General features: G+C 33.2%; 1 protein-coding gene across 1 annotated transcript in view; it reads left to right on the forward strand.

The window, feature by feature from the left end:
• The window catches only part of LOC129223771 (COUP transcription factor 2-like), a 92,718-nt gene extending 69,525 nt beyond the window's left edge, over window positions 1-23,193 (forward strand). The window contains exon 3 of the mRNA XM_054858131.1: window positions 22,919-23,193. Within this exon, the coding sequence (XP_054714106.1) occupies window positions 22,919-23,193 (275 nt within the window). The remainder of the gene's footprint in view (window positions 1-22,918) is intronic.
• The last annotated feature ends 474 nt before the right edge of the window (window positions 23,194-23,667 follow it).

Here is a 23,667-nt window from a genome sequence, read left to right on the forward strand (position 1 = left end):
AAAAAAGTAATAAAATAAACTTTTTTTTTTAAATTTGTTTATTTTATTTCAAAAGTCAGGGAGAAAAGAAAGTAAAGATTTTTTTTTAAAGTCAAGTGTATGTGCCGCCTCCCCCCCCCCCCCCCAATAAAAAATTTTTTTGTTCTGAAAAACCAGGGGTCTCCCATGCTTACGGCACACATGACATTAAGTTGTGTTTTTAATGACTCAGCAGAATGAGTGTCAACTGAGTGAACTATTAGTCATTTCTTTTTTATGTTTTATTAAAGCTTAGTGTATGTAATATTTTTTAAAATTAAATGCAATATGAATTTTATGCTTTGAATTCGCATTAGACAGCAGTATTTCTTCGCTTAAGCTGGATCATAGGTTTTTCATATTTTGTGAAATGACTATCTAATGCATATTTTATACAATGTAAATGCAGAAATATTTTTAATACACCAACAGAGGAATTTCACGCATTGAAAATCGGAAATACACCAAAAGCATTTAGTTAAGCTTCTTTTCACGCTTGATATTCCATACAAAAATTTAGTATCAATGAAAAACAAAACACACAATTGATATTTTTGCAGTTTTGTCTAAATAAAAATTTTGTTTTTTCTTTTTGATTACTATTATGGTTTTCACTGTTTTCGTACATTTCCCTTCTCCAAATTCAATTTCACTTCCCTAAAAAATACTCAAGGATTTGAATTTTTAAATACTTCAAAAATAACATACAGTCGAACCTCGATTATTCGATTTAATTGGGACCGCTAGTGCCTCGGATGTCGGAACTCTCGGTAAATAGAAACTTTGTGTAATACTTGTCATGATCTCAAGTTTTTAACCGCATTCATTAAAAATACAATAGAATAATTTTAAAAGATGAAAATAAACACATAAAAAGCAATGTTTTACACTTAAAAAACTAAAATGAAAAATAACTTGCAGTAAGTTTTAAAAAGTCAGTTGAATTTCTTTTAAAAATACCAAGTTGTATTGAAATATGCATTAAAAAACAAATTTCCAGAAAATATTTTTATTTTAAAATTGAAAATTTATTTCGTTAAATTTGTATTATTTAAAATAGGAAAAAAAAAGCACTTCATTATTGGCTTGGTTAAAAGAAATCGCGGTTAATTGAGGTTCTACTGTACATGTATTTTTTCTTCTTTAATAATTAATTTTTAATTTTATGTCTCTTTGAAAAGAACGAAGTTGATCCTTACGATATAATTAAAATAATTAGAGCCACATAACAATTCAAGAAACGTCCTTTAGTTTTGGAGATAGACTGATAACAATAAAAAAAAACATTCTTAAGGCTATTAAAAGTCGATATAAAATGGTTACTGAATGAAACCTGTCACTTATTCCTCAGTTCAAAAATGCGTAACAAGCTTAAGCAATGTATCTGATTACCATGGAGAGCTAAAGATTTCGTGTTTTTTAAAAACGAAACGATGAGTGGAAGGAACACTTAGGGCAAGCCAGGCACTAACTGGCACAGAAATGCTGCGCCGGGTGGTATCTTCTGATAAAAGCGGCCATAGTAATATGAAGCGATGGGTGACTCACACTAAGTATTAATAAAAGCCCCCCTCTCCTTTTTGTGTTTGCCCCCTTTCAGATACAGGGAGAGTTCAGCGCTAACCGCGAAGGCGGCGACCAAAGTCAACTGTGGCCACGTGTTCCCGGTTAGCCGCATGTGATCGATTGAGGGGGTTTAATGAAATTTCAGGAGTTCCTCCCCCCTTCACCCCATCGAGCAAAACGGTGATCTGACTTATTAGATATGGAGGGGGAGGACCAGGAAAAAATTGGGAGCGATAGGAGGGTAAAAAGGGGTTTCCCCCATTGCGGTCATATAAATATGATTAGCGCAATTTGTAGCTGAAGGTCGAGGTGCCTTATCAACCCACCACCAGCGATATAAACGCTTGTATGAGCGTGGAATGGTTGGGAATGAACAACCAGATGACGAAAACGATCTCTGATGAATGCTCAGATCTTTGTTCACAGGGTTGCTTTCAAAAATCTAAAGGATCGTATGTCACCCAGATTTTCTGCTTGGAAAAGAGAATGTGTTGAGAAAAATGTAACTTAGATCAGTGGTGCCCAACCTACTGTCCGCGGTGCACAACCGGCCTCCGAAGCTGATCTGTGTGACCTGTTCTTTTGTCCAATGTTATAAATCGAAAAGCACAATTAGTGACAAAATCACGAATTTGGAGTCGGATATTCAGTAATTGGTTTCTGAAGAAAATGCAGTTAATAATATCAGCATCAAAGTAATTTCCTGCCTCCAAATCAGCATCCAAAATAATTAATGGTCTGCACTTTTTCTTTCTGCTTTCATATTTTCCAATGTTATTTAGAAATGAATGAAACATTTTGAAATTTTACATGTGTTCTGGACGGCGAGAATGATTTTAACATGAGGTGCGATCTTAGGGCAGAAAATGGTTGAGCACCACTGCTTTAGATCATAAGGTTTATCAAAACTTCTAATCACAATTTTGTTTTATCGGTTTTCAGAACGAATATTTCGAAATCGCTCATCGCGAGAACAGGAGTCCCATTTGCTATTCGGGTAATATATTGTCCCATTCTCGTTGTAAATTTGATTTTTAAAACATGACTAATATCCTTTTAATGGGCAAATTTTCTCTTCTGCTCCAAATGTTTGTAAAAAAAATTTGTAATCAATTCCAAAGCCATAAAATAGGCGTATCATACACTTTTTCTATCATTTTTTGCGAGCTTTATATTCTTTTTAGTTTCTTTTCGGTATTAACTAGTTCAGAAGTAAAATTTGTCCTCACTTTCATTTCGAAACATAACTTATTATTATTTTTATACATTTATCTTCTTAGCACTAAACATTTACAGAAAAATATTTTGCTCTTGCTTTTTTCCCCCATAATCTATGCATAATATATTTCGCAACCAGAAATATTATTTCAGACTCTGAATATTTTAGGAATTATCTTTTGCAATAAATTCTTTTAAGCATAGGTTTTATTTCAAAAAGAGTTTCTTTTCAATACCAACTATTACAGGCATAAAACCCAGGAACTTATCGAATTGCCTTTTTTACGATTACAAATTTTCTTTTTTATTACTAACATTTAAGGAGCGATATTTTGTGCTCATTTTTTTCACACAGAGTAGGCTCAATATTCTTCACAAGCAGAAATAGTTTTTGCAGTACGAATAATTTCAGGAAGAAACCCTTTTAATGTTTCTTTTACAAAATATTTCTTTTCTGTATTAGCTATTTAGTAGTAAAATCGGTTCTAAATTTTATTTAGAAATTAAGCTTAATTTTCTTCTTGGAAAAAGTTTTTGTTTAGCATCGAATATTTTAGTCATATTTTCTTTTGAAAAGTTAAAATTAATGTTGTTTTAAAGTATAAATCATTTTTTGCCGAAAGTATTTGAAAAGAAAATTTTCAATATCTCTTATAAAAATTTTTCGCTGTTGTTTGCATGATTATTATTTTTTTTCCAGAGTTAAATTTTAGTATGTAGTTAATTTTGTTGTTTCATCTGGAAACTACATTGTGCATTCTTTTGAGGTTCAGTTAGCTTGTTTTTACCTTTATTTTTTTAAGAAGCAGCTACTGTTTCTTTTTAGAAACGAAATAGTATTTTTTTTTTTTTACGTGAAAGGCTTCTACATAGTTCTTTTTCAGCTATAAATATCAGCATCGTTCTCTTTGAAAGACTAATTCATAAAATGTATTTTTACATCCCAAAAGCCTCTGAAAGAACATTCAAAACAATACTAAAGCTTTTATACACGTCACCTAATTTCTAATTTTAGTTACTTTACTGATACTGAACTTTTTCATTCCATCACAGAAGTTTTTAAAATTAATTTTGCTTTTGAGTAGATAAACCGTCTGTTTGAAGAATGTTTATTAGGCTAAACTTTTTCGTTGCTCTTAAAATAATACTATAATGCTGATGCCATTGTTCTATTTTACTAAATAGGTACATGATTTTGTTTATTTTTGGAACTTATTTACTTCGTTTATTGAAGTTAAAATTTCTCCCTGTCAGCCCTCACTGAACACATTTCCAACTTTTTCTTCTTCTTCTCCCCCCCCCCCCCACTTTTTTTTCATAAAAACTTCGCTTACTCCCATCTTAGACCTAAACATTAAAAGTTTTATTTTTTCTTTCATGAATTTACTTTTTTTCTCTTTTAATAATTAAATGGACAAATGTCATTTTATCTCCTCCCTTTTTTCCAAAATCAATAAATTGCTTTTGGAAAAATAGAATTTACTTTCGGTTGCTTTTCATCTAGCAAAGTTCTTAAACACTATAGAAAAGTCACTATAGTTTACATCACTTACAAGCATTGAAGGACGCTATGAACCGGCAAGCTATGAAAGATATGGTTTAACGTAAGCTTCAGTATTTTTTTTTCTCTCGTGAAATTTTCACCGAATATTCTTTAGAAAGTTCCTCCAGACAATAAAGAATAACATACTTCATTTCAAGACATCTCCATTTACTTTCTTTTCAATCGTTTAAGTCGGAATTTCACCAAAGTATACAGAAGTGTTTCTAAAAATATTCCTTTTGGTGTACATCTTTCATATTATGTCCCAAGGCTTCAATTAACTTTGCTCTCCTAAAACCTGTTTTTCACCAAAAAGAAACATCCATTCGAAATAGAATTGTTTTCTTACAATAGATCCTCGTGCGCTCCAACCTGACGTTTACAACAAAGGAGGGAAGAACTGACCAGGAAGCAGGGAATCATGAGACAGACTGGTTTTTCAAAAGCATCGACGTTCGGGGTTTTTCCCGCCCCTGCACGCTGTCTCTCATATCTTCTTTTTTCTCCCTTCGCTCCGTCTTCCCCTCTTGTTATTAATTCCGCAAGAGTGCCTCGATGACGTAAGAATTGTTGCTTCTCGAAATGTCAAACATCAGCATGGCAGCCATTTAGAACCACGCAGTTATCAGGAGCGCAAAATTTCAGTGCTGCGGAGTCGGAGTCGGATTGATTTTGGGCTGAAGGAGTCGAAGCTTTTAAAATTCTAAGAAATGGACTCGGAGTCAGTAATTTTCTCTCCGAGTCCGCAACTTTGCAAGAGCTGCTGAGTAGGAGTCTGATTGATTTTGGGATTAAAAAAAGTCGGAGTCAGGAGCCTAGGTTCTGCCTGGGCTGAAAAGTCGGAGTCGGAGTCCAAGGCTCTAAAACTCTAGGTGTCGGACCAAGGACGTAGCCAAGGGGTGGGTCCATGGGGTCCGGACCCCCCCCTTCCCGAAAGACCCCTCTTCTTTTTTCTCAGTTGTTGCATCTCGCATCAACAAAATTTTTCCGAAAGATAATGATTTTATAAAACGCAGCATTCTCTCTCCTTAAATATTCCCAGTAATCGGTAATTTTCCCAGCGCTTGAGTCAATTCAGAACACGAGAACCTCGTGCAACAAATGCAGGTTCCCCAATTTTCGTCTGCTTTTTGCTGTGTCACCTACTCCGTCCGAAACGGGGGAAGTGTTCCTTTCGACTTTCAAACCAGTTGGGTCCTGTGACCTTGAAATTCAGACCCTCTCCTTGGTCCATCAAATTGCCATTGGCAAAGTAAAAACAAGCATTTATTGCTACTTCCGCCGTATCCCACAGTCTCATTGGCGTGGTTTTCTTTTTTTCTTTCTCTTTTCTTAATAACTTAACTTAACATAAACTTTTTGTTAACTAATTTTAACTAATGACTCTATTAATTTCAATTATTTAATTAATTTTAGTTAATTATCATATTTTAATGATCAGTTTTAATTGGATTTATCTTAGTCTTGTTTAATTATCAGCTACTAATTCTGCTTTAGCATGCCTCCTCTTTTGAAGTTCGTGCAACCTTGGACCCCCCCCCCCCCTTAACAAAGTTCTAGCTACGTGTCTGGTCGGACTCGGAGTTGATCACTTTCCCTCCGAAACATCAACTTTGCGAGAGCTGAGAGTCAGTAAGCCTTGATTTATTTTCGGATTAAAAAGTCGGAGTCAGGAGCCGAAGGCATTAAAATTTTAAGAGTTGGAGTCGGGCATTTTCCTTTCAAGTCTGCAACCTGCAACTCTGCCAGGGCTGAGAAGTCGGAGTCTAAGACTAATTTTTCGGTCATTTTCCTTCCGACTCCACATCCCGCAAAATTTTCTTCTGAAACATGAATCATTAATTTCTCACAACTAATTCTTTTCTTCCGCATCTTCCTTCTTAGTGAACAGGACAAAACGACTTAATGTTCGATTCAGTTCGAAATTCGAAAGTTGAGCAACTAAGGAAAAATGACTGAAAAATAAGCCTTAAGCCGAAAAATAAGCCGACTTCTCAGCCCTGGCAGAGTTGCAGGTTGCAGACTTGAAAGGAAAATGTCGGACTCCAACTTACCATTCTTTATTGGGAAGAAAGGCTGAATAATTTACAGAGAAATGTGATGTGATGATCGTAGTCGTATTATTCTCTCTTAAACAAATATGATCAATTTTCGAACAATAATTCCTGCATTTTAATGAGAGATAATAACCATTAACTACTCGATGCAAGCCAAGCAACATTCAAGAAATCTTCAAGACAACTCTGTCTAAATCGACTAATTTAGAAACAACATTAAAACTCAAGAATAAACCGTATCTCTCCTTATCCACTACTACTTTCAATACGCACTCATAGTTAATTTTATTCTTTGATTAGTGGCTCAAAGAATGAAAACGAATATACGGAAAATTAAGAAAAAAGTATCTTTAGAAGCATTGAAATGCATGAAATTAAATTTTGTTACACGAAAATATAGATCACTTTTTATTTCCCCTTCTTTTATTTTTTTAACGAAATCAAAAGTTTTTCAAAAGCCAGTTGAAACTTTTTGTAAACATTTGGTAACAAAAATGCAAAGCGAAATGGGAAGAGAACTAAATTCTTAACACTAAAACATGAGTTTCAAATGAGGTAAAATTTACTTTATTTTATTATACTCTTCAAATTATCTTGTCCAAAATACAATTTAAAAAAAAATCGCCACATTATGCACTGAGGAGGAATAAATTTCAGCTTAATTCGTGGAAAAAATCCTTTTCTGCAGAGTTTAGAAATAAGTCAAACATGGCGCCTTCATAGTAGCGCGTTTTACTTCGAATGTCGTCATCGTATCTAGGCGGAGATAGTTGATTTCTGTTGCCATTCCTTGCTTCTCAATTCAGCCTCTTAAAAGTCAACAAGTTAATTGAACGCGCAGTGCAATAATCATATGGCATGATTTTTCGTTCTGCATTGTAATTATGATCCCGCTGGAAAGAAAAATCTCTTACGGTGTCATTAATAATCTCATGCTCTTTTTGCTGTCCATTAGCAGAGATTTATTCCCTTTCGCTGATAAAAGGGTGTTAAAAAAGAAATCTTTTGTTCGTCTTCCTTTTGCATTCCGAACAGCTAACGTATGGGCTGTTTTCTCTGATTGAGTGCAATATCTTATTTGCTTCTGAATTAATTCCCGTTTTCTTTGAAAGAATATGAAAATGGGGACTCTTAAGTGATAGAAACTAATGCTCAAATAAAATTTAATCTTCTTTATTTTGCATAGGATGAGTGAATATGATGATTCCGTTCTTTGAAAGCATCATGTTTAAATTTATGCATTAAAGCTCTTGTTTATCTCTTTTTGAAGTTGTGTTTATTAGTATTTGTAGCTTTTATTAAGTTTCGAAAGAACTTAGCCTTTTTAATGTTCGTTCTAAGACAATAGATGTTCAATTTCAAATGTTAATTATGAGCAGAGACCGAAAAAAATTGGGAAATCTTCGTAGCCAGGAAAATATTTTGGCAGCCTGACAAATAGTTACCAAAGTGTATGGGAAAATTCATGGTTCCATGGCTTTAGAAAGGTTTTTGTTTTAAGGGGGTCCGGGACATATTTTGAAAAAAAAAAAAAAACAATTAAACAGCTTAGAATTTTGAATTTTTTTGCATTGATTCACCATCTATTTAATAAACAAAATCATAACATAAATATTTTTTAAAAATCTATTAAATGTAATTAACTTTTTAAAAAAGAATGGAGTTGCTTTAAATCTCTAAAACTTAAAATATTCTTCGTCAATTTTTTAAAAAATTCAAAAAATTAGGCACAAATTTCTAAGCTTTAATTTTTATTCGGCGATTTAAAAAATATTAATTCAATAAAAAATAGTAACTACTTCAAGAAAAATTTCGAAAAATTCAAAGGAACTCTTTTTTTTTCATCATATTTTTTGAAGTAATTTTTTTTTACAAATTTGCCGAATAAAAAAATAAAGTAAACTGTTTGAAAAAGATATGCTCCAAATTCCATTACTTTATCTTTATTAGTTCTTGACTTATAAGAATTTGAATTCAAAAAATCATAGAGAACAACGCGTTTAAAGTTAAATATAGTATGTATTAGTTAAATGCATGCAACAAAAATAATTACATTTTTGTTCTAATTAAGATAGAAACAAGATTCAAACGTCCTTTCAATCAGAAAAAAACGGAGAAGTTTTTAAAATGATTTAAAGAATTTTCAAAATTTGACGATTTTTGTGTCTTGAACCCCATTAAAAGAATTTGTCCCCAAGGCATTTTTAGTCGCCCGAGATTTGTCCAGCCATGATTAGGAGGATGGTCAAAGAGAGCCTAATACTTTGCGTCATATATTCCTCAAAAGTTTTATGGTGTGCGGTCAAAATAATAAATTTTCTCATCACGAATACAGGCAGAATATTTTTCTGAGGAAGGGAATTTGGTCACAACTAGCCAAAACTTCTTCTTGGAAAGGTGTCAAACAACTCGTTCATGTGAACATTTTTACCACTCTAGGATTGGCAATGTGGCTAAAAACTAAAAGTTACTAGGGATTACCATCTTCCCCCTCGTTTATTGGGGGCATTGACTCCTATCAATCAATATATTTTAAAATAAAAGAAGTTTCAATCATGAAACTGAATCCATGATTTTCTTTTATTTTATTATTCCTTACTTTTAAAATTAATCTTAATCAAGATCTCTTTTTTTTTGAGCAATCACGATTGCTTATTGTTCTCATTTGACTGTTTTGAATTCCTATGATTTTATTTTCCCACCACCTCCCTCTGCCAGCACCACCGTCGCGTCGACCGGCCTCACGATGCTGCTCCTCTTGTGAAAACCGTCTCCAGGTTGCGTTCATATCCTACACACACACACACGCATACACACACACGCCTACACACACATACACACACTCATGCAAGCGCGCAGACACAAACACACACTCCAACACACACACATACACCTACACACACTCATGCCTGCACACAAACACAAGCACATATGTCTACATACTCACACACACACGAACGCCTACACACACACGCGCGTACACACACAGCACTGCATACACACCACGCACACACATGCATCGACACACATGCACCTGCACATTTTTTTTTCATTTTATCTATTTTTTTTTACGCAAGTCGTATCTGTTTGAAAAAAAAAATTTCAAACATTCAGTCTATTTATTTTTTCCTTCTATAAATCTTTAAAACATTTTATTTTTTATGAATTTTGTCTACTTGATATGAAATTTTATTACCTCAGTCGAACTTCACACCAAATTACGGTATACGTAGTTAAAAAAGTGAAGCAGCGCACCTCAAATTTCTAACTTAGCTGGCACACGACAACAAAAATAACTAATTCGAATGTAACTTTTCTGTACAGCAACAAGTTAAAAATGCAATGTAGAGTACTTAGCACCATGCTAGGAGGTTATATAACTTAACCTTAATTTTTCGTAGATGGATTGTTGTTGTAAAATCCTCATTAAATCCTCACGATTTTCTGTATACCGGCTTAGATAATAATAATAATAAATTTTCTCTTTGAATTTTCTCTATGATTTCAGAATAAATGCGTCCAACTGTTTCATAACCCAAGCAGTTGAAATACGCGAGACTTAAATAGGGAAAAGAAAAAAAAACGACAAAAATGATACGGAGATTACCCGTCGCTTTCATTTTAATATCGGGTGATAACAGATGTCTGCTTTATATAGGTTAAAAGTAAATTGTTTACGTTCATGAATCAACCAAATCGTCTCGTTGATGGATGATTTGATAAGCTTGTAAAGTCCTACATAACAGATAATTGCTCAAAAAAAAAGAAGGAAAAAAGAAATCATCAGATTGGAGAGAAAATGCTTAATAATGTGTTTACTCAACATGATTCTTTACTACTGTCATACAATGGTATACAGGAGTGCCGCGAACTCTAACTTTTGGGAGCGTGGAAATTCACAATTTGCCGAATAAAACTCCACATTTCGCCGAATTATGATAATTTTGCTACTCGTCAGACAAATTGGAAGATAAGGACCTTTTTAAGAGGTCATGGTGACCTCCCATCAGGGCGCCCCTGATGGCACATCTGAAGAAGAACCAGTGTCAATTGAAAATGTTATCCACATTTTGCTCACAGAGTGCTTTGGGAAGATAAAAACTTGGGAAGATTATGTAAAACTCTAAAGTAAAAATCCCTAGATGTACATTTTTTGATTTAGAAAATTGCTGAATGAAAACCTATGCAAACATATATAAAAAATCTATAGTTATTGACTGATAAATGTTTTAAAATATTGGGACGGGGGGGGGGGTTATAACACGGGAAAAAGACAAAGTTGTAGGGAGTAAAGGAAAAGCTGCTAGATATGAACTAAAAACACCACAAACCAAACCGATTAAACAAACTTTCAAGACTTTTTCTCATTCTTCATATATAAAAATACTGTATTAATGTATAAATTCTGTATTGATCTCGAATAGAACATTTCTAGCCACGTAATTGCACGCGAGTATGAGTACCCATTTGTCTATGAAAAAAACCTTTTTTATCGCTCTTCAAAACTTCTGAATTTGTCCTATACTAATCATTTTGGTTATCAACTAAAAATATTGAACACATTGTTTACTAATGATTTGATGTATTCGGTAAAAATAAGCGTAGAAGCACACATTGAGTTTTAGTTGAGTTAGTTGAGTTCATTGAGTTGAGGGAAATAAAATACATTTAATAAACGTGTAACTGAAAAGAAGGAATATAAGGCTTTTTCAGCAAATTATATTTACGCTTTATGCGGTGTCTATAATGAAGTGTAAAGCAATTCACCACACAAAGCGTCTCAGTATCTAAAGCAAAAACAGTAGATCTAGCGATCTGAACCATACATAAATTTATCATTGTTTTATGTTCAATCAATATCTTCGTGAACAAACGCCTCTTGTTAGTAAATAATAATAGTAAAAATGCAAAACCTTTAGTAGTTAACACTAAACTAGTTGATGACACTTATAAAGAAAAATAACTATCAGAAAAAATTATAAAATTGAACAAAAAATACAAAATTATGAAAGTGTTAAATTTACCTTTATTTTTCTGCTTATTCTTAGATGATCTTTTAGTGTCTGTGTTCTGTTGTTGATTCATTTTTTCTTTGCAATTGACAACTATTCGTGGTTTTACTTTATATTTAATAAAAAAAGTAATGATTACATTGAAAATATTGAATTCATGTTACATTTCTACTAAATATTAAACTAAACATATCAAAATATTGTTTGCTTTAAGGATTTCTAACCTCTTTTACTCAAGGGTCACAATGCAAAATTTTGGAGGCGAGGTGGGCTAACAATCCTTTAATACATTAGTTCAGATTTTCTAGTTGGCGCTCTTAGTTTTCCTTAAAAGAAAATTCATTCTTAAATGAAAAATATTTCTTATTTTTTAAATTGTTATTATTATTATTATTGTTATTGTTATTGTTTTATTTTAAAAAATCAGTTTGTAAACTTTCCGCGGGCAGAAGAAAATCTATTTAAAAAAAATCTGTCGGACTGTAGGTTTGAGATCCTTGCTTTAACTAATTGATGATAGAAAGCCAGGGGTGTCTAGATAGGAGGTCACGGGAAATCACTGTGACCTCTCAAATTTTCCTCATTCGGCAGATTTCGTCTGAAGATGAGGTAAAAATATCATCATTCGGCAAAAGTTGAAGTTTTATTCGTCAAATAGAGAATTTTCGCATATCCTAAAATTTAAGTTCGAAGTGCTCCCGCGTAAAGCTTATAGATTTTATCAAAAATTATTACTAAGTTTAAAAAAAAAAACGATTGTTTGTTTTGATAGCAATAACTTCGAGTTCCGTTGATTGAATGCGAAAAAAAAATAAGTAAATAAATAAATAACGTGTACCTTTGAGAAAGAATCATTGCTCATAAAAAAACTTCAGATCTAACAAACCTAAATCTCAATTTTTACTCTACCCCCCGATTCATTTCTCCCTCAGCGTTGAGTCGGCATAAATCATGTGTTGCACTTGTGTGTAACCGCCTTATTACACTGCGCTCAGGTGAAAATAATAAAAAAGGAAAATTTCCCACTGTTTCCTGGTCGTGATATTTCGTTCCCATCACAAGCATCTTTTATGATGGTAATTATTAACTATTATTATTATTATCGTTATTATTTCTCCATAAGCTCAGAACGGCTATTAGGGCGTTGGCGTCGTTTTTAAAATGCTAATTTTAGTTTCCCTTTTTTGTTATGATCATAATTTCCTTTTCATCTTCGTAGTGGTTTTTTTCTTTTCTTTTTTTGACCTTTGGTCTTGAACAGATTGCTGCCAGTCCCATTGCGTGTCATCGTTGAACTCTTTTCTGTTTGTTACAAATCTTCGATTTTGCTCAATTGTTAAACGAAAAGTACTGTTGACACACATGTGTTTAAAGAAAAAGTAATTCAAGTAAATGAAAAAAAAATATATATTATGTATACGTCCAAATGACGTTGTAAATGAAATTAGGTTTGTATATGCACAAGAATTTTTTTTCTTTTTGTTGTTGAATCCTTTTTTCTTCTCCATAAACTTTTCTTTGCTAAGAGAAGTGAATTAAAAACGTTCATAGAATTTTGCAATGAAATGACTATTACTTTGCAAAATAAAGTTTGATTTGTTAATTTATTGTTTCGTTCAAAATAAGTTTAATGAATTGATGATTTATAATAATTTTACTTAAGTCACTATTCATCTTCATTGTGTTTTTTACAATTTCGTACGAGAACAATTTAAGCAACCTCAAAGATTTTACAGGTGATAGTTTAGATAATGTATAAAAAAGCAAAAAAAAAACTGTAAAATAACTAAATAAATAAAAGTTCAAAATTGTTTTTAATCTTTCAAGGAAAAGATAATAATGTAGTCAAATTTCAATACTTTAGTTAATAATAAAATAAAAATAAATTTTTTAATTTTTTATTTTAACATATTTTATTATTTTAATTTTAATATTAATATACTGGACTTCATACAAAAAATATATTGTTTATATTGCTTTATGAATATCTATGCTGACATTAATTTTGATTTTGAAATATTACATAACATTTTACTGCATAAAGTTTATTACATTCATTATTTTAATAGAAAACTAATTAATACTTTAAAAGGTTATTTGGTGTTATTATTTTTCGTACAATTATTGATGTCATCAATTCTCATGCGCTTGCTTTGAAAGTAAATACTTATATATTTAATTTTACTAAATACTTGTTTAGCTCACCAACTTTTATTCTCTAAAACTTGCAATGCAAAATTTTTACACACTTTAAAATGTTTCAGAAAAATTAACTCAAAGTAACCTTTCACCAAACCCGACCAAAACCGGGTGCTAGGTCGCCTGGGTGGCTAAAAAAAAAAAAACATCGGCGACTATTTTTTTCCGAACAAAAATCTTTCCAACGTTATGTGACACTGACTTTGCCTCCTCAGAAAAATAATTTATCTGGAGCCTAAAAAAATTTCCGAGCTCCTAAGAATTAACTGTTTTTGTAGGTCTATGTATATCAATATATGCAAAAACTTGGATATTCTGATGTAGAATATATGTCTGTATTGTTTCCAGTGCTTAATTTTAGTAACCTTAATTGCTTGAAATATATAAGTAACGAATTACTATTAAGCAACTACAAAAAATATTTTCGACTGTAAAAACATCGTCTCCAGCAATTCGAATTAAGAAAGTTGTTATGGATACGGACTTTTTGCGATTTAAGAACTTCGTCGTAATTTTTCCATTCGGATTTGAAGAATCTTACATTGTCCCAATTTAAATATCAAAGTTCAGACATATGGCCAGAGGGCGGAAGACAATCACAAGTCATCCCATCTCAGACATTCCACTTGAAAAGTCTTTTGTTCGTTTTTAATCTGATTCAACATCTTCTATGGGAATTAAACTCTCCAGTGCCTTAGCAACAGTCTGAAAGTTTCCCAACATTTCTTCGGTGCGTTGTGGGGTTGTTACTAAGATGGTTTAATAAGAAGAATATTCGATTTTTTTAATTGTAGTTATTTAGTTGCGGATTTCTATGCATGAATTGGCAATTTTGTTCGTCGATTCATTTAGATGGTTTTCCGCTCAAACTTTTGTTTGAGTGGGAATTGTATTTAAAAAACCTCATATGTGCCTGTAAAGTTTGGCTTTCCTTTCTCCACCTGATGCACAGTGAAACTTACTTAACATAAGTTCGTTACTTACTTTTGAGCCAGTAGTGCCTGCCGAGCAGTCTTTCTTTTTAATCAACAAAGAACAAAACCCATTTTTACGGTTCTTAATAACAATTGCATGCCTCCCTAGAATAAGGGCATATGTTACAACTTAAAAACTTTATTTTTTATTTGTAACATATGCCCTTCTTCTAGGACAGGAAGAATTAAATATTAATGAAGATCAAGTGTAACAAATGCCCTTCTTCTAGAGATCCATTCAATTTTCTGTCTCTTATTGAGCAATCACGATTGGTTATTGTTCTCACTTGACAGTTTTGAATTCCTATGATTTTATTCCCCCCCCCCCCTGCCTCCCTCTGCAGCAACACGGTCGGCCGACCGCCTCATGATGCTGCTTCTCTAGCGAAAACCGTCTCCAGGTTGCGTCACTTACTCGCCTACACTTGCACATACACTTACACACACACACACATACACCTACACACACATACACCTACACACACATACACCTACACACACATACACCTACACACACATACACCTACACACACAAACACATACACACACATACACACACAAACACATGCACACACCTACACATACACACAACTACCCACACATACACATACCCCCCCCCCACACAAACACACACGCCTACATACACACACACTCGTGTTTGCGATTAACGTAATTTGAATTCAAGATGTCAAAGTCATGGGTTGCATCCATGTCCTACACACACGCGCATACATACACAACTACACACACACGCACGCACACATACACACACAAGCACACATACACAAACACATACACACAACTACCCACATATTCATACCTGCACACAGACTCAAACACTTATGCCTACACACACATGCACATACCCCCCACACACACATTCATACACACAACTACCCACACACTTATGCCAGCACACAGACACAAACACACATACCCCCCACACACAAACACACGCCTACATACACACACTCGTGATTGCGAAAAACATAATTTGAATTCAAGGTATCAAAATTCAAATTAATATTTTTTTTTACTGTTGTTGTCTTTGTCTTGTACCAGCTAGCCTGGCAATTTGGGGTGCGCTGCTTCACTTTTCCAACTGTACCATAATTTGGTGTGAAGTCCGACTTCCACAGTACACACATGCCATAACGACACGTGTATAGGGTAGGAAACCATTCACGGCATAACAATACATTCACACAAAGAAAGGAAAAGGACAGAAAATAGAAATTACATTCAAGCCCGAGCCGGGATTCGAACCCGGGACCTCACCATCGCAGTCAGACTCCTCTGAACACAAGACAGTAAATACTTGGGAAAAACAATAACTTGAATTTGAATTAAATAAAATTATTCGTTAACGCCTTATTTCGTGTAAAAAATTATGTTTCGTGTAACTTTTGCTCGAGCGACATTATATTAGAAAAAAACATACATGTGCCCGTGAAGTTGACTTTCCTTGATCTGCCGATTTTGCAGACTACACTATCGAAGTTCGTTATTTACTCTTGATCCAGTAAAAGCTTCAGAGCATTCACTTTTTTTTCCTACAAATAACAAAACTTATTGTTTCCGTAATTGATTACAATTTTCTGTCCTGGATTTTTTGTTGAAAATTCTGAAAGAAATTGATTCCAATATAAACGGAACAAAAATTTTTTTAACAAAGTACATCATGTAAAAAATGTTTCGAGGAACTTTTAATTTACCTGCTTGCTATAATTATATTATTGATTAATAAATAAACAATTTTTTAATGATTCTATTGGTTAATTAGGCTGTTTTTTATCATATCTCAGCACAAAGCATTTTTGATAACTTTTCGATTAATAAAGTGCTTCTGGTGAAAACTATTTGTTAATGAAATGAAATCAAAGGTGAATATTTCTTCAAATTTTCTCCGTATCATTTCAGTGAGGGGAAAGGTAAGTGCTTCATGACCCCGAGGGTATGAACTGAGCAAATTAATACACCCCGACCTTTTCTTCGATACTGCGGGACTTCAAAAAGGGGGTGTAAAACTGCTGAAGTGGACGTTTACTTGCATCACACTATTTCTGCATTTTATCTGCTGTTGAGTCATCAAATATTCTGATTACAGATTCACTCATTTTCGAGGTTTTTTTTTTAATTATTCTGTTTTTATTCTTCATTTCAAGTAATGGTATGATTTGGATTAGATAACGAGGAAGAGCATCGAGGGTGATTTTTCTAGTTTCGGTTTTAAAATGTTTATTCCTCATATAAATAATAGCCGATGATCAAGTAACCCGCGTGTTTCAACAATGAAACTCGCGCCACAGCATGATAATTTGATAATGTGTTTTGGTAATGTTTAACAAGCAGGGAAAGGCTTTATTGTGACAAGTCTGAACTTGATCCGACACCTTAACTGTTTTACTGGTAAGACTGTGTCATTTCAGGGGAATGAGGAAACGAAAAAGCGGTCAACTATGAACGCTATCTACTGGAGTTTAGGGTTAATCCACTGGAGTTAGGGTTAAGATTTTAACTATCAAAATATCACCAAACAGGCCATTGCTGAAAAGATAATAAAATAATAATTTCGCATGATAATCACTCGCAAACAACTTTTATTTTTCCAGCTACATTGATGCACTTGTTCTATTTATCCCCAAATCCAGCTGCATAAAAGCTTTAAAATTCCGCAGTAGGATTTCATGTTGAAAGTCGTCATCATCTGTTCGAGATGATTCCAGTACTACAGCATTCACCTTATAGCCCAGACTTAGCCCCAATTGATTTTTATCTGTTTGGTTCACAGAAACAACATCTTAGGAGCAAGTCATGAACAAGTAAATGTATTTGATTGAATTCAATGAAATGTGAAGAAGTGTAATTCAATAAATGAAAAAGATGCCTTTGGCAGTTTCTTGAGTAAATACATTTTACGATGAAGAAAAACTATGTAAGGCAATCGTATTAATATTAAAACAAACATTGTTGTAGCGGCATTGAGTACTAATTTAAAAATAAACAGCCTAGTGAACGATAAAGATTTTTTTTTCTTTTTTTTCAAATTTCATACTTTTTAATTATCTTAATTTATTCTTTTTGTTACCACTGTTTGAGTATTCTAAAATTCACGTTTTAAGTTAATTTATTTTATTTGTCCAAAATGACATTTATTACTTTTATTAATTTAAAAGGATCTCATTTTGCTTATTAATTTGTTGTTGCATTTTTCTGTCAAATCTTTACCCAAAAATTTAATTTTTCTTCCTCACTACAAAATCAACAATTTTAACTTAATGCTTTAATATAGCATTCTAATGTTGAAAAAAATGTTGACGAGTGAACACTACAAATTTATAGCTTGAGAGATTAAGAAGAAATCTAAAAAAGATATTCAGTAAAACCTCATTAATCCGGACCCTATTAAACAGAACTTCCCTTCATCCGGACTGACGTTCAGATGTACATGCTGTATAAATAAAAGACGAGTTATCGCAATAATATTTTTATCGGCTGTATTTTGCATTTTGTAATGCAGTTTTGTAATTTTCTGTAATGCATATTTATTTTCGTTCTCTTGAGTTAAAAATGCAATTTTTATTGTATACTGTAGTCTATATAATCATTTCTTAATTCATCGGTTATTTTTTTAATCCATATTTTCATTAATTCGGACGACCTAGATTCGCTATTAATTTGAGTGAATGAGATTCTACCGTTGGTAAAGAAAATATATCTATAACTCTATGAATTCCTTGAAAGTTTATTTGTTTTTACAAACAGAGCTTCTCCAACCTCCAGTGCGAATTTTTCTCCAAACATTGAGATTTCTCCAGAAATCCTTGTTAATTGAGCAAGTGCATTCCTAAATGGCTCTTGGGGTTGGGGTGAGTAAAAAAAAATAGTTCGTGAGGTTGTGACCTCATTTCCCCCACCGAACAGCGATGCGGTTGATGAGAATCTCCCGCGGCTTCCCACTAGCAGTGATTTATTGACGTTGTTTGCGATTTTTCTTCTGGAGAAGGGGGGGTGATTTTTTTTCACTCGTAGCTTAGGGCGATTTAAAGCTCTACTCTTGGAAGTTTTGGTTTTTCTATAATAGGGGTGGTAAGTTTAAGTGTTCATTTTTAATTTTCAAATTTCTAGCCAAGATTTTCATCCAAAATTATCGTTATGAAATTCAACGGCACATATTTTGCTATCACTACGATTATTCATCTGCTTTTTGCTTTAGGGGGCAGGGTTTAAGTCAAAGGGAGCAGTTGCATTAGTGTCCGGCGTACCAGATGGCCCGGACTCGTTTAAATTGTCCAGGACACATTTTGAAAAAAAAAATATTAAACAGTTTAGAGTTTTGAAATTTTTTGCACTGATTCACCCTCTATTTAATAAGCAAAATCATAACATAAATATAAAAAAAAATAATAATTTTTACTAAAAGTTAATTTGTTTTATAAAAAAATGAGGTTTTTGTGAATCGCCAAAACTCAAAATATTCTTGGTCAATTTTCAAAGTTTTTAAAATTATGCCCAAATATCTGAGCTATAATGTTTCTCCTGCGATTTAAAAAATATTTATTCAATAAAAAATAGAAAATATTTGAAAAACATTTCGAAAAACTTGAAGATACTTTTTTTTTGTAAAAAATCATATTTTTTGAAGTAAACGCTTTTTTTTAAATTTTCAGAATAAATATTAAAGTAAACTGTTTGAAAAGGATATGCTCCGAATTTCGTTACTGTATTTTTATCAGTTCTTGACTTATAAGAGTTTGAATGCAAAAAATTGGGAAAATTTGCATTATGAAGAAAAACGTGTTAAAGTTAAATTAATTAAATGTAGTTATATTAATTTTGTAAGTAGTATGTGGTTTTATTTGTTTTAAAGTTATATTAATTAAAGTACGGTAATATTAGTTAAATGAATGCAACAAAAATAATTCTATCTTTCGTTCTAAATAAGATAGAAACAAGATTCAAACGTCCTTTTAAGCAGAAAAAAACGGAGAATTTTTATTATATGATCAAAAAATTTCAAAATTTGACTATTTTTGTGTCCCGGACACCCTTAATAGCTGTATCGATTTGATTAAACTTGATCTAAAGTGATTGAAAATTTTTAATTGTATTATTCCTTTCATAAATGTACATATATATTTCTTATAAATAGTCTTACAGTTGTATAGCTGCAAAAGGTTTTTTCTCTGTTAAAGTCGTAACTATTAAATTTCGGATCAGAACCCGACAGATAAGTGCATAGGGGCCCGGAATTTTTATCTGAGACCCTGATTATAGGTTTTTCAAAATGTAAACAGCTCGACCATTAATGGTCCTTTCTTTAAAAAAAATCACGAAATTAAGTTGATTGAATACCAGTGCACGAAAATTTTAGCTAAACTTGGCCAAGTACATTTTTTTTTAATTCGAAATTGCCTCGATCTTAGTAAACTCTTATGATTATCATTAATATCATAGTTATTTTTATCTTCTTCTTCTTCATTTGAATTCTTCACATGCCTTTTTCACCCTATATTTTTTTTTAGAAAGAACTGCTGAATTGCTCTTTTGAAAGTGAAACTTTTTATGCGATGGCTTTGAATTTCTGATTGACTTTTTGTGTGACAGAAGTGGGACGTAGTTTTTTTTTTTTTTTTCATTGTAGACAAAAACAATGAAAAACATTGCTAGTTATAAAGCAAGTTTTGTTAATAAACTTAGCATATTAATTTCAAAGCTTAATTTAAGTTGGCTTACATTTGTAGGTTTTTTAATTTTTCAAATAATGCAGGTTTCTTTGATTCAAGTCAGGTTATCATTTTAAAACTGAAATGCGTGTTACTCAAGTTCAGCCTTGAAATTTTTTCATCAACTTTTATCCACAAAATTAACTTTGTAATTACTATTATTTTTCATTACGTTTGGTAACAATTAGAACGAGGATTCCGAGTATTGTTTGGTTTTCCGGCTGCTTATGATCTTTTTTTTTCCTTGAAATGTACTGTTTTTTTAAGTAAGGCGCCGAAAGAACTAAGTAAATAAATGTCTTTCGTCTCCCGCTTCACACTTAAAGTTACTAATAAATTTCAATAATGTATTTGCTTATTTTTGTACTGTTTCCATAACTGAAGACGAACCTTCTTTTAATTTGGAAGAACGTTAAAAAGACAATGGATTTTTTCAACAACTCCAAATTATTTGCTTCATTCTTTCTGAGATTCACATTTAATTATATTTCTATATCTTCGTCAAATCTTAATTGTTTTCTTTTCATTTTTGGCGCCTTCGTTTCGTCTGGAATAACCGCTCCGCGAGAACTTACCGCTAGAAATCAACCGAAACCTAAGTTCCAGTAGGCGTTTCCAGTCGTCATGGGAACCAGAGTGATCTATCAATTGATTGCCCCACATGCGTCTTCGTCGTGTCTTCTGCCCCCTCCCTTTTCTCATTCCCTGATTTTCGCTTCACTTTTTTTTTTCTTTCGTCCAGTTGCACGAAAGGTTCTTTTAGCAGTTCCTTTTACCGTTCTCCACTCTTGATAAGGAGGTCGGCAAGTTCTTATTTATTTGTTCTTCGTTTCTGTAGTTCATAATACTCGTTAAATGAGGAGGAATTTCAATAAACAAACAACCCTAGACAAGGAGAAGAAATGATTTTACCCTTGTTAGTAAGAAAATGATGGCCTGCTTTAAGGAAAATCGTCTGTTACCCACTTTTAATTATTAAAGATTTCATGTTGCTCTTTATTTGCTACTAGTGGCACCGCACGGCTTTGCACGTAGTAGAAAATTAAAAGGTCTTTTGGTTCGCTTGTATATTTATAAATAATGTATGATGAATTTCTCGCCAATTGGCTTGCCCATGTTACGGTTCCACGTTTGATAACTTGGTAAATTTACTCGTCCATCTTATAATAATTTTGCTTGGGAAAATGTTCTTAAAATTGGAATAGAAAAAGAACAAAATCGAATTTTCGAAAAATCGCTTCGAGGTGCACACCTCCATGCTACAATCTAACTTTGTGCCAAATTTCATGGAAATCGGCCGAACGGACTAGGCACTATGCGCGTCACAGATATCCAGACATCCAAACAGAGAGACTTTCATTAGTAAAGATTTGTGGTTGAATATTTACTTTCATATCATTTTAAAACTTCATCTTGCTCATTTACTTTGAATTAATTATTCATTTTCTTATTTTCTGAATAAAATTTGTTATTTTGCTCGATGTAATACTTAATGAATACCAACATGATATTTAAAATCAATTGTTTCAATGTGATATTGGTTAATTGCTGTTTTTTTGTTTACAATAAAATACAAATATATTATATAGCTTATGTTGTAATTCTTTTTTTCCGCTAATTTCTCGGGTCGCATTGTGCTAGGGACTATTCCACGACAAAGCTGCTATATTGTCAAGCACGTGACAGCTCATTTATTTTATTAAAAAGCAATAATTTTAACAGGTAGTCAATGATATTTTTTGTTTAAGAAATCACACAAATGTTATTCATTTCCGTGTTAAAGTTTAATTTTTAATGAAATGTATGTCCAGTCAAGTGCAGGACAAAATGTCATTTTTCCGTTGGGCCCAAGGCTGGTAGCGCGAGCTGCTACAAAGAATGAGAAGACAGTTTCGAATCATGTCGCCTGTGTACTATATTCACAGCCCTTGTTTTTTGTTTCTTTTTTTTTTTCCATCGTAACATTACACAATGAAATAACATTTTACGTTAAAGATCAGTGGCAACATGGACGCCAGTATTTTTTGAAGAAAGATTCCATGAATTCTTTAAAGTCCGTGGCTCTGTAGTAGAAGCTATGTTTTCTAAGACGGGGAGGTCGTGGGTTCGATTCCCGCCGGTTCCCTGGATGTTATTTCCTTCTCTTGTGTTGAAAAGCTTTCTTGTGTATGTGCGGAGAAAAGGCGATTTGTACGCAATCCTTTACACTTTAAAAACAACAATTTCAAAAATGGCGAAAAAGTACTCAAATTGTACCGAGTATTTAAATTTGAAACATTCAAAAACTGAAATCAACATGTGTGCTCGTTTTTGAGGTATTTGTGCTTCTGATATGTAATACTCCGAGTTATGTACTCATTTTTGAGTACGAAATAATTCAGCACACTATTTGGAATCAAGGGTACTCATATTTGAAACAAAAGATTTCAAGAAAATTTAAAAGCATGAATGTTCTCATTTTCGAAAACTTCATTTTTCTTAGTGTATGTATGTGAAGCTGTTTATCTTCTGTACAACTAAGTAAATAAATAATTCTTTAAAATGTAGTATATAACAGTTGAAGTGTGAACTAAAGACTTAATTCACATTTTCTTTCTCTTTCCAGACGCATGCGGCCTATCCGACGTGGTGCACATCGAGGGCCTTCAAGAGAAATCCCAGTGCGCCCTGGAAGAGTACTGCCGGACCCAGTACCCCAACCAACCCACCCGGTTCGGCAAGCTGCTGCTTCGGTTGCCCAGCCTGCGGACGGTCAGCTCGCAGGTCATCGAGCAACTCTTCTTCGTGAGGTTGGTGGGCAAGACGCCCATCGAGACGCTCATCCGTGATATGCTGCTGAGCGGGAGCTCTTTCAACTGGCCCTACATGCCGCTGCAGTGACACGCGGCCCGCGGGCCGCCCACGCCCGACCAGAGACTGCTCATGTGCATGGCCGCGGCAGCCCTCATGCCACAGCAACCTGCCGCCCCCGCCAAGAGGTAGCACTATCGAGCGCGTGTCGAACTGGAGTTAGCATTATGTCCTGTCTCTGTGGAATGTATGGCGAATACGACTTGACATCTATCCATGATGTGCCATTAAAAATATACGTCACATTGTACAGCTCTTAGATTGATAGAAATAGCCTTCACTTTTAAAAAGCCATTGCAAATTGTTGCAATCACTTTCCGTATTTTTTCAGTTTCATTACACAGTAGCTTTCTTTTATTGTGATCCGCCGTAATACCATATTTTGATAAAACATTAACTTGTCTGATAAAAATAACTATTGCCATCAATCGATAAAATTATATGGAATGAATACGTCACTGATTTTCTAATTTGAACAAACTGAACAATTCTGGTTGTATTTTC

The sequence above is a fragment of the Uloborus diversus genome, chromosome 6 (genome assembly GCF_026930045.1).
Source record: "Uloborus diversus isolate 005 chromosome 6, Udiv.v.3.1, whole genome shotgun sequence".
In the NCBI taxonomy this organism is placed as follows: Eukaryota; Metazoa; Arthropoda; class Arachnida; order Araneae; family Uloboridae; genus Uloborus; species Uloborus diversus.